This window comes from Schistocerca cancellata, chromosome 4 (genome assembly GCF_023864275.1).
Source record: "Schistocerca cancellata isolate TAMUIC-IGC-003103 chromosome 4, iqSchCanc2.1, whole genome shotgun sequence".
Taxonomy (NCBI): Eukaryota; Metazoa; Arthropoda; class Insecta; order Orthoptera; family Acrididae; genus Schistocerca; species Schistocerca cancellata.
In genome coordinates, this window is record NC_064629.1 from 32264271 (window position 1) to 32277359 (window position 13089).

Below are 13089 nucleotides of genomic sequence, written 5' to 3' on the forward strand. Positions count from 1 at the left end.
TGTAGTGCGTTTTCAAAGCCCTACATTATCTTTAGAGCATAACAACACTGCAATAGCCTACATGAGGACAAAAAACTTTTCGTGTCTCTCATTATTGCAGGGAAGTCAGGCAGTTTGCAACTGGACACTGGAGCTTCAGTGACTTTGCTCAACCATAGCATTAATTATGTGCTTGGCACACCTAAGTTGTGCACATCGCGCCATACACTGATGACATATAAAAGCCAGGATGTTCCTGTCTTACGCACTTGTAGGCTTCCTAAAACTTTGCAAAATTTGATGAACACAGTGACATTTACCGTGCTTTCCACCCATTTCAGCACTAATATATTTGGTCTATACTCTCTAATTTTTTTGGTTTAAGCATTCAGGACAATGTACTTACTGTTTCTTTCTTTGATCCTCGGGCATTGTTGCTAAGTTATGAGTAGAATTTCAGGATTTGTTTTCTGAGGGTGTACACAAAGCCATTTCGTTTCCCATGTCACTATGAAGGACAATGCATAGACACGTTTTGTTGGAGCTCGTCTCATTCCTCATGCTTTCCGAGAACAGGTGGCTCAGGAACTTACTGCTTTGCAAGGCAGTAGGGTCGTAGCACCCATTACTGCCAGTCAGTGGACGTCCCATCTGACTGAGCAGTCGCAATAAGTTTTTGTCATTAATACTCGTCTGCGTCTTTTCAAATTTTTGAGATTTCCATTTGGCAGTGCTTCCCACCAATCATATTTCAGCACTTTCTAGAGCAGCTGACTGCAAAAGTTTCTTTTCGCTAGAATTATTTGGATGACACTGTCACCTCAGCTGCACTCCTGATGAACCCATTGTCAATCTTCGCATTCCGTTTCAAGTGTTGTCTGCAGCTGGTCTCAAATGTAACAGACAAATGTGTGTCTTTTTCAGACTGAACATAAGTACTTAGGACATGTCCTCAATAGCCAAGGTGTTCATCCAATGCAATCACAGCACAACAACATACAACCTGATGTGCTTCATTTGCTACACCAAGGTCACTGGAGCATTGTTCACACCAAGCAGTTATCATGACATCATTGCAGTGGCACAGTCTGGATGCACAAACTGAACAATGACTTTTCAGTGCCAAGCCTGTGCTGAACATCAGTCAACTCCATCTCAGTAGTTTGCATGGCCCAAACCTCAAGCACCTTGGCAATGACTGCATTTGGTTTTCATAGGTCCTTCCTGGAATATATGTTGGCTCATCATTGTTAATGCTTTAAGCAAACTTCCCTTTGTGGTTCCTATGCACTCTACTATGGCTCATTCCACAACCCAGGCCTAGTTGTCAATCTTTTGCCTCAAGGGTTTGCCTGTAGTGATTGTGACTGACAATGGACCTCAGTTTGTTCCCACTGAGTATGAACAGTTTTGCAGTGCTGCCAGCATCACGAGTGCACCATTCAATCCGCAATCCAACAGTGAAGTCTAATGCTTTGTGTGAACATTTAAGCAACAGATGGACGAACTTCATGCCTCCCACACACAGGATCAAGCTCTGCTGCTATTGTTGTGTTTCTATCGCTCCCAGCCACATGACAGACCATCACTAGTAGAGTTGTTAAATGAACAGTGTCACTGCACCTTGCTTCAGTTGCTGCACCTGTCCTGGAGGGTGGCGCCCACTCCGCCCAGACAGGCAAAGTAGCACACTAATGATTTGGTCTTTTACAGACTGTACGGCAGAAGGAGATGCTGGGAGCAAGGTACTATTGTATGTTTTCTCGGACGTTCTATGGATTGGATTGGATTGTTTGGGGGAGGAGACCAGACAGCGAGGTCATCGGTCTCATCGGATTAGGGAAGGACGGGGAAGGAACTCGGCTGTGCCCTTTCAAAGGAACCATCCTGGCATTTGCCTGGAGCGATTTACGGAAATCACGGAAAACCTAAATCAGGATGGTTGGACGCGGGATTGAACCGTCATCCTCCCAAATGCGAGTCCAGTGTGGATGTTCTATGTTTCTCGTGCACAGACAGAGAGGATTGCTGAGATGCCACGAGAATCAGATTCATCCACGTGAACTGTGGGATACTGCTGCAGGCTTTGTGCTCCCAGATTCCATGCCTGCCTGGATGCAGCAGCTCTTGCTGCATCTGGGCCCTGCGGGCCCCTCGCCATTGGTCGTGTCCTGGAGCTGATGGAAGCCGATGTCCTTTCACAGGTGTCGCCATCTTGACAGCCACCGTCATCGGGTGATGGGCCCTCCTCCCTGGATCTGTCCTACATGCCATCTCGAGTACCACTGCAGACATCAAGGTACCTCTGTCTTCATTTTCTGCTCCACTTCTGGATGTGGGCGTGCACACTCTGCCCTGTTTTTCAGCTGCTGTTCCCAGGCAGGCTTGGGGCATGAGCAGCAGCTCAGGAACTGCCTCAGTCTCGGCTCCAATCACCTCATTGCCACTTGCATCCAGCCCCCCAACCCCCATCCCCCAAATCACTGTTCACTCATCTACACTACATGACAATGGTTAGGAGGTCTGGGTGAGGGGAGGAATGTGGTATCACATATCAATACCACCATATGGGTGGTAAAGCTGCAACAGAACTGCAAGTTTCCATCAGAATCTGATAGCGCGGCGTATGGGATATGGCAGACCCTATGGAGCACGCCTGCTGAACCATGCCTCAAGTGGCTATGTGCCACAAGCACCCCCTGCCATTGTGATATAGGACAGTCGACAGCAGCCACATGACCCACTGACACTTCTAGCCTCTTTGCTACATGAGGTTATGCAGATGCCGCCTAGTTACAGCCCTGACACCATCAATCGTGCTGAAGTAGAGAGAGCCTCTTCCTTGTTGACATTGAGAACTGGGCTCTGTTTTCTTGCTGTATCATTTGTAATGAGTCTTTGCATGCTTAGAAGAACACAAGTTGAGTAAATCTTCTGTTTCCTGTGTTAACTTGTTCACTAATCCTTTCTGCTCCTGTCCATCTTTCCTAAGACAGCAGTTGCTGCACCACTCTGCAGCCCATCTCTCCTTACCGTTGTGTACTGAGTGGTATACAACAATACTAGTTGTCATATTAAAACTATAATTTCTTAGGTAACTATGATGTAATACATATTGTATGTGTGAAACCCTGGTCTAATGTAAGACATTGTGCAGCAGTCTGTTTGTTTGCTGATGATGCTGTAGTGTAAGATAAGGTGTTGAAGTTGAGTGACTGTAGGAGGATACAAGATAAATTAGGTAATATTTCTAGTTGGTGTGATGAATGGTAGCTAACTCTAAATGTAGAAAAATTTAAGTCAGTGTGGTTGAGTAGGAACAATAAACCCATAATATTCAGACAAAGCGTTATTATTGTCTTGCTTAATACAGTCACATCATTTAAATATCTTGGTGTAACATCGCAAAATCAATATGAAATGTAATTAACAATTGAGGATTGTGGTAGGGAAGATGAAAAGTCAACTTCGGTTCATTGGGATTATTTTGGGAAAGTGGGGTTCATCAGCAAAGGAGCTTTATAGCAAGGCATCAAAGCAATTCAGAGGCAGGCAGTTGATTTGTTCCCAGTAGGTTTGAACAACATGCAAGTGTTACAGTGATGCTACGGAACTCAAACAGGAATCCCTGGAGGGAAAACGACATTCTTTTCGAGGAACACCAATGCAAAAATTTAAAGAATCAGGATTTGAAGCTGACTGCAGAATATTTTCACTGCTGCCAACATACATTTCATGTAATAACCACGAAGATAAGATACGAGAAATTAGGGCACATAAGGAAGTATATTGGTAGCTGCTTTTTCCTCGTTCTATTTCCGAGAGGAAGAAATGAAATGACCAGTAGTGGTACTGGATACCCTCTGCTATGCACCGTATGAAGGCCTGCAGTGTATGTACATGTATGTAGATGTAAATGTGGATGCAGATGTTGGTGCTTACAGCCCTAATCACATCAGGTTAAATAAATAAATAATAAAATATTGTTGGCATACTGTGAAGTATGGTTGATGCCTACATTAGTTTGCTTACAGTTATTGAAAACTAAACACTTTTGAGTGGTTTTTTTAAATGATTAACTTTCATGAATTTATCATAAAATTAAAATATTTGTTGACTATAGTCTTTTCAAAATTATTTTAGGATTGACAGAGAGGACAGATATTGTGTGGGGGGGTGGGGGTGGGGGGGGGGGGGAGGAGGGAAGGTCTGAGGGGGAGGAATAGGTGGGGGGGAGGGAAGGTGTGAGGGGGAGGGAGCAGGGGTGGGGGGAGGAACCACACGGCAGGCCAGATCACTTTCCACCCACACTACCTGCAGCTGCAGCAAATCCCCGAAGTTGCCAAACCTTTACCCCAAACAAAACTTCCCGTTTGCAGCGTGCTTCAGTTGCAGCCAGCTTGCTGTCCTGCATGATCGTTGCACCCTGTGACTTTCTGCATATTCGTTTTTACAGTTGTAGAAGTTGTTACCGTTAATCATTGCTGCCGTTATTCACTGCTGCCATTACTCTTTGTGTGGTACTCAATTATGTCAGTGGGAAGTTCATCAAAAGTTATAAGTGGAATGTTCAATGTCATTCTCCCGGTCAGGGAATTCTCATAAAATGGCAGTCAACAGAAAAGGTTGGGAAGGAAATGTCTGACAAAGAAAAGGAAGCTAAGAATCATCAGAAGTTAACATCCCTGGGAAAAAAGCATCATATGGACAACGGATTACCAACATCAATTCATTTACAGAGGATGCGATTTGTCATCTTGTATACGATTTTCGCAGGAAGAAACATTTAATGCTCAGGAAGTTGCTAGTCACACTTACAGAATCAAGACTTTTTCAAGGCAGTCGCACATCCTTGTCCACAGTTTTAAACAACCTTGGCTATCACTATGGACATTTCTGTAGCCATAAGCTGTTGATGGAGAGGGAGGATATAGCTGCATGGTGATGCCGATTTTTAAGGGGCATCATGAAACAGACGGACAGGCGACACAGCTAAAGGAACAATGGCAATGCCTTCTGGCAAGGATGGCAGATTTTTCTTCATCACACAGACACCTTGAAGGGTTTTCTCCCAAACAGTCTCCTGCTTTTTAGACAAGGAAACCATGAGATCATCATGCAGGAATGAACCATGTTACATTTATAAAGTGGTTTGAATATTCACTAATACCAAATCTTGGAAAACAGTCAACAACTGTACTCGATAATGCTCCTCACCAATCAGTTGTTGTTGACAAGGCACTTACCATGGCAAACTGAAAGGAGGAAATGATCGACTAGCTTCAGCATCATAATATCAATGTAAGTGATGACCTTAAAAAAGGTGGAACTTATGGAAAAAAATCTCTCTCCATAAGCTACAGAAGCCACTGAAGAATTGGCAAAAAAAATTATGGGCATACAGTTGTTAGGCTGCCAGCTTACCATTGCCATTTCAACCCAATAGAAATAATACAGGCTCAAATTAAAGGTTACATTGTGATGAATAACAGTAAATTTACCCTCTCTGCAGTTGACACACTCCCAAGAGAAGCTGTCAGGAACACCACCACCAAAGGTTGGAAGAAAACTGTCAAACATATGCAAAGCATCATGGAAAGGGCGTGGCATTATGAAGCTCTTTCAAAAATTCAGTGGAAGGGATGATAATTTCATTACATGATAACAGTGACAGTGACACTTCAGGAATCCATCACAGCAATGAGAGAAACATCGGTGGAGTTTTTCCATTATCCTCGAAGAATTGGAGCACAGGCAGATTTTTGAAATTTCAATAAGAAAGACTTAACAGCAATTAATTTCAAAGGAAGTTCATCACAGAAATTCAGTATGCATCACACAAAACAAATCTTACTATTTACAACACAAGTCCTATAATACAGAGGCCCTGTTATTTGCATCGCTTTTGTTCTTTCTCAACAATAGAGGTTGGTCTATTTAAGATACATTTTCTACTGTGATAGACATGCTTAATCTTATTTTTAATTGCTTTAGAATTAAGTAGGCAGATCAGAAAAATTAATAACAGTTTTGTTACAAACCTATACCAATCTGTTTCTTGTTTCGAAACTGTACCGATGCCCGATTAGTAGTTGATGCCTGAGCGGACCACTGTGCTCCATATTTAACTCAAATTATCTCTCATTAGAGATCTCTAGCACAGTACTTGTTTCAAACATATGAAAATATGAAGTCGTCTTAAGATTTCATTTCCATTATGTATTCACCAACTTCAATAACAAAAAAGTTTCCTGCATGTAGAAAATCGAGTAACGTCATGAAAAAATGCACTTTCACAAACTGTCCTAATATTATTTTAATAATTTTTTGTCCCTGATAAAACAACAAAAACATAGCATAGCTTTTTCAGAACACACCGATTCAATTTCTGTATTTATAAAGTGAATAGTTTGCCCGTTTGAGCGACTTGAATGAAATGTAAGATTACGCTTGTGATCAGTGCGGCACATTGCAACTCTGTTCCGAGCCTCCATATGCTCCTGCCGAAGCATCAATCCTAAAGTAATTTTCGACACACCATTATCATATATCTTCAGTGCATGTTAAGTTTCATGAATCTAAGTAATAAATCAAGCTGTCTGTCTCCCAGTTTTTAAGATTACATGCTTAATAGGTATTTATGTAAACTCAGAAAACCACCCAGAATCTGAACAATATGGTCATCTTCCATAGACAGACATAGAGGAAGATCACTGGTTTTAATTTTCTGGGGCTCTTTAAAATGCTGATGACTAGATGTATTCCAAGGATTAAAATATGAAGAAAGAGCACAAAAAAGTCCTAAATGAATTTAGATTTTAAGCATTAAATACTTGATCACAGGTATTGCAGTTTTGCTGAAAGTTAAATGTGAACAGCTATGCTGTCTAGATTATTCAGCCAGAGTACCCTCACAACATATTCAGTTATTCTTTACTGCCACTTTAACAACAGTCTTTATGTCTGCAACAGCCTATTCATGAGTTTATCCCTATGCTCTACAAAACTACAATTTAGAAGAGAATGCTAAAGAGACACTACTTACTGTTAGTTTACGATGAAAGCAGACACAAAAATGGCATAAATACTGCTGTAAAACAGAGAGGATGTGTACATTCAAGATGAGATGCATAAATAACAATGAATACACAGTTTATAATGTATATAAAACATACCCATCCATAATGAGAATATTTTCAATTTTACCCTGCTATTTTATCATCAGTTTATAATAGAATATGGGATTTGTTTCACACCCTTTTCCAGCTGCCTTATCTGCTTCCATTAATCAATCCTAGGTCTTTTGCCCACATCCGCTTCTTTTTTAATGCTTCTCTCAGCATAAAATTTTTGTCATTGTGCTCATCTAAGCTATTATTCATTCATTCATTTTGTTCACCACGCTGTTTCCTTTTATCACTCCACTTGTTTCTCAGGTTATTTCCTTTTAGTTTGTGGTCTCTTATTGTAAGACACGTATCACTAACCCAGTATTATACAGAACAGCACAGAGAGAGAGAGAGAGAGAGAGAGAGAGAGAGAGAGAGAGAGAACCACCTCTAAAACCAATGCTGAAATATTGCTTGGTCACTTTGGGTCATTATCACAGCTATTACCTTGTATGCCACCAGCATTTTCTTCTCAAGTTAAAAGACTGCATCAAATATTTTAGTCTGAGCTGTAACAGAGAACAATTCCACTGATACAAAAAGTAATAAAACATAACAAAAGTTAGAAGACAAAAGAAATGGGATATCATATAGCATTAGCTAGAAAAATGAAACTCATTTTTTATAGTTATACTGCCCAGAACACGGCACAAAACTGAACTCGCTGAACTACAATAAAGGAAAGAACAAGAAACAAATTAAAGATAGAGAATTTAAGCAACTTTGTCACCATTATTCTTTTCCTACATTAATAAAAGTAGCACTTTGAAGGCACACAAGAAAAACTGAAGTTGCAAAAAGAAATAGCAAAGAAATGATAGATAGCTAAAAGATGGAATGAAAGAGACAGAATATAATGCTTCCTTTGACTCACACACACAAATTCAGAGAAATTAACTTTGTTGTGTTCAGACCCTTCCCTGCAAGAACCATATTCTTGGAAATGTCCCTTCATTCTTCAGCTTATCTCCCACTTCCTAGCTTTCATACCAACAATGTCCATTATGTCACTGTCAAATTATGTTCACTCTATATTTTAGCAACCTACATGACTGCACAATTCAGTTCCTTTCACCCTCCATTTAATAACCCAGTAATAATAATAATAATAATAATAATAATATTTCATGTGGCACAACAGCCTGGTGCAAGTCTTTCAGCAACCCTGTACAGAAGTTAATTTACACTTTATGACCAGTTCTATCTTCTACCAGTCACCCAACCATTCCAGCTATCAGAAAACTGGAATTTTTCTTCCATTTCATTTTACTACTGCATTAACATGCTGCAACAAAAAATGAAAAAATATTTACCTTATGAACAAACATAGCAATCTTTGTGTACTTTGGCAGTCACACAACTGGAAATAAAAAAAAAAAAAAAGAAATAAAATCTGGCCAAAGATGATATAAATACACTGACAGCAGTCCTATTAGAAATGGTAATAACAATAGAGATTCGTGAAAAGTAGAATCACATTGTGTATTAATGTGAAATCTTCAGTCACCTCCACGGAAAATCTGCTGATAACAGCATGTTGTATGAGAAAGAATAAGTATTTTGTTGATTTTTGCAAAATACAACAACTCTGAAGACTTCTAAACAGATACATACTCAGAAAATGAACTTACCACCCTGTACAATTGTGTTGCTTTTCTTTACCCCACGCAGGCTGCTGACTGCTGACTTTCTTCCTCCCATTGACAAATCTGAAATAAAGAGACAAAAACTATGGATAAGGTAACTACTTTCAATCAGTCTCATAGAACACCACACAATTTCAATAGCTTAATTTCAGGTAAGCACAGTTGTACCTATTCTGGCGTCATACTATGACACATGGAAGATAGGTGTCACACTTCTTAAGGAGAAACACTTGGCATCAAGGTGTGGGGAGTGACACTGCACATGTTTATTGTAGCATTTTGGACTTAACTTACACCTATGTGATGCATTAGGGTATGTTGACAACATTGTGGGAGAAGTGGTACATTTATTAGCTGTCTCTCATGCTGGGGGCCAGCCATACCTTCAAAAATCAGGTTTGGAAGCACTGTCCAACAGTGTAGGGCATACCCAGAACTAAATTATGTCTCAACCTACCACACATTGTCAGGATAGTGCACAATGGTGGGCTCTGAGGAAAGGAAGGTGTAGTTTGTTCACCTGCTGACTGTTGATTACATCTACCACCAGACACGGCAGGTACCCTAATGCTTTTCTCAAAAACTTACTGTGCACAGACAGTAATTTCAAATGATTGAGCTAAGTGCAACACTTATTGAAACAAAAATTGCGTAACAGCAGCAATTTTGACCATACTTTTCAAACAGGAGCTAACTGAACAATCACATTTCTAATAAATGATTCAACATAGGATTTGTCCCACTGTTTGCAGATGAAATTAACCGAGGAGATAAACCCAGTAAGATTGCAGGCCAGGTCAGATACAACAGACCAGAGCACTTGCTACATTGGTTAAATTTTATCCTTGAGGCTATTATGCGAGTTTGCTGGTCATTATGATTAATTAGTGAATCACAGATTACAGAATATGATAAGCTATTTAGTTCTACTAATGGGCATTAGTTCTGGACTACGGTAGTTGATATAACTTGTTACTGGCAGGAAGAAGTAAGGCATTCTGACAAAATGGATACACGATACCACTTTACAGCGAAGTAGAAAATGTTGCAGATAATGTGCCCAATACTTATCAGATTCTTCAATACTAACAAACAGGGCTGACTGACAGTGTGGTCACCCAAATCTATAGTTACCACTTCAGTAACTGGAGCAGCTGCTTCTGTTGTGCTTCTTGCTGCTGCTACAATTGGATCAGTTGATTCTGCTGCATCAGCTGCTGTTTCCAAAGTTCCATAAATTCTGACCCATATGTAATGTAACCATAGGCCAACTGAGTTAAAATCAGTGTAATTTCTGAATGCATGTTGTCTTAAGCTGCTTTGTATGTAATAACCATGTCAATTTGTTACCGAAGAGTAGCCCTGAAAACAAAACTTATCTGCTACTTCTAGGAGTTGAGTGCTTGAGTATAATTTATGGTGGGGGTGGACAGACATAATTCTAAAAGAGTGAATAAATGGATTTTGAACGATTAAGTAGTGCATAAGCTTAGGGACCAATGACCTCAGCAGTTTTATCCCATAAGACTTACCACAAATTTCCAAATTAAACAAAATTCATCAACACACAATGCCAATGATACACCACGTCAAGCAATGGTTACTGAGTTATTCTGAATGCAAAGATGGTGGTCCTCAAAACAACTTACTCTGTGGTACCACGTTTTCTTGTACTACTTGATTACAAAGAGCTCGTGCTGACACAGCTTTTTTGACACTAAAAATATTCTTAGAAATGAACAGGCTGCCTCGGAAACCCCACTCATATACTATGGCCAAGACACGCTATCTTCATGTTGTGTCATATGCCTTTTGCAAATGAGGGAAGACCACAGGCATGCTTACACAGGGGACCATGCAGGAGCACATCACTCTCATGCTGTCCAACACTCGCCCTGCCAACACCCACCTCTCCTACGTCATACCTTTGCCTTTCATGGAAGGAACTTAAATAGTTTTTCTTTGCGTTGTGACTCCACATCTTTTGGAAATGAACCTGCACAGGGATCATTTTTTATCAGTTACAACATTTTTCAGCCTGACTGACACTGACATTTCTGTGTAACATGTAACTAGGAGTTTAGCAGCATTGAAAGGGTTAGTACAAATGACTTACTAAAATTTCCAGGGATGCCTGCTGAAAAAGAGTGACCATTGATATTTCATAGTTTAGCTCACACTTGAGAAGCTGGTGTATGTGTGTTTTCTGAAGTAATATAGTATTCTCAACATCATATTTTCTTAGTTTAGTTACATCACATGCCTTCAATCTCAGACATTTCATTGACATTAGGGTAGTAGTGGAGGGGTGTCTCTTATTGTCATAATCCTCTTCTCTCTTTGATGATTTCAGCTATTACTATACAGCACCATGCAACTGACTTGCATCTACAATAAGGGTACTGCATTGTTCACTGCTTGAATAATTAAGTTCACTGTGTCTTGCACTATCTCACTGATACATTCTCTTGGTTCACTGTTATTTGAGAGTCTGGGCTGTATGCCTACCAACTGGCTCCTTACAAGGACCAACATGGTAAGTCCTCATTAGTTCATAATTATGTAACAGTCATTGTTGCATACATTGCTGTGGACATGCCATTTGTATCAGTGGTGTAAAGTCTAGGACTGCAGAGTGTAGGTTGATTACCATAGATGTTGGGGTGCTCCTATTCTTTAGGCAGATGTTTAGTTCTGTGAACAATCTGTTAAGTTTTTCTCTACTATCCATGTTTGCACTGACCCACAAATAATTGTGGGTGTTGAAATCACCCAAGAGGATAACATAGGAGAGATAAATGGCACAAACAGTTGTCATGGCACAGTGTTGGACTCTAATGGCTATTCCTTTGAATCTGGTGTTCACTGTTATCTACTCTCTATAGGTGGTAGATCATATCCATGTACAAACACCACTTAATGAACATCTTACATTCATGCAGTTTTTGCTAAACTGATTATTTTTTGCTTTTTGAGGGGGGGGAGGGGGGGTGGTCATCAGTTAACTGTGATTCTTATAATGCAATACATAAAATAGGGTAGGTTGACATCAGTTGTTAGTTCCATTAGTGTTACCATAATAAGAGCCTCTGACACAGCCAACTGATTCAGCTCATATTTGGCAGGTCACTTATATACAATCTAAAATGAAAGACTCCCAGATGTTCCAGCTCAACACTCCCCCACTTTTGTGATAACCCCAAACGTTCATGATGCACAATTGACTGAAAAATGATGGGATTAATTGACAACTGAAAACTGAGCATTTTTCATCATCATATTTGGGATCAGCAAATGAATATTTTCCTAGTGCATTAATTTGTTTCATTAGTTTTTGTTTTCATTTTGAAATGATAGGAATAGTATAGTTCAATATGGTAACTAAATCAATAAGGAACAATAAAAAGATAGCCAGGTCCTGTATTCACCAGTCAACCTTGTTCTGTGCTTATCTTTTAACTCCCAATGCAAGGGTTGTTAAATATTTAACATGCGTATCTGTGTATCTGACTGTGGCATCACAGCTCCCAAATGAAAGGTCCGATTTTAATGCAGTTGGTTTTTTTTTTTTTTTTACTTGAAATTTGGTTTAATCATAATGGTTCTTAACTATGTTCCATGACAGTCTGTTCAGCCATTTAAATTTCATCAGCTAAACAAAGCAAAAAATGTTTTCCATCAGCACACTCTCTTGATATACACTATGTAATACATAAGAGCTACATCAAGTTATGTAGTACCAAACTGTAGAGCTCAAAAAGATATAAATAACAGCCTGCAAAAACATATGTTTATGTTTTACAGTTGACCAATGAATATGATTTTTGTCTTTTGACGTCGCCCATTTCAGCACCTACAAAGCAGAAAAAGAATTACTGTGGCTCACCAGTAAAAGAAAAAGCTTTTATGTAGTTCTTTCTGAGGTCTACAATTATGTACTAAATCAAGTGATTTTGCCCTAACAGTTTAGGCAGCCTCTTGCAAGAAAACGAAATGGCAGTCTACTTTCTTCCAACTTGGTTTAGAGTTATCATCACTGCTTATTGCTGTGTTACCTAAATTAGCTAAATATACATTATAACATCATGAATGAATATATGCATTAATTAAAACAAAAAACACAGAAATCGTGTAAGTGACAATGGTAAAAATAAGTTGATAGTGTTTAATGCATTTTAATTACAAATAGTAGCTACAAGTGAGAACTGTGAAGTATTCTCAATATAAAAATATTTTTAGATAATGAATACAGTATGTCATGGATGGGGTATTGTGGTAAAGACTACATAAAATCA

At 39.4% G+C, this 13089-nt stretch overlaps 1 protein-coding gene across 2 annotated transcripts in view; it reads right to left on the reverse strand.

Annotated features, from left to right (window-relative positions):
* LOC126183188 (transmembrane protein 183-like) overlaps window positions 1–13089 on the reverse strand; it is a 252438-nt gene that overhangs the window by 139749 nt on the left and 99600 nt on the right. For both annotated transcript variants that reach the window (XM_049924924.1, XM_049924925.1), the window contains exon 4: window positions 8780–8857. In XM_049924924.1, the coding sequence (XP_049780881.1) occupies window positions 8780–8857 (78 nt within the window). The remainder of the gene's footprint in view (window positions 1–8779; window positions 8858–13089) is intronic.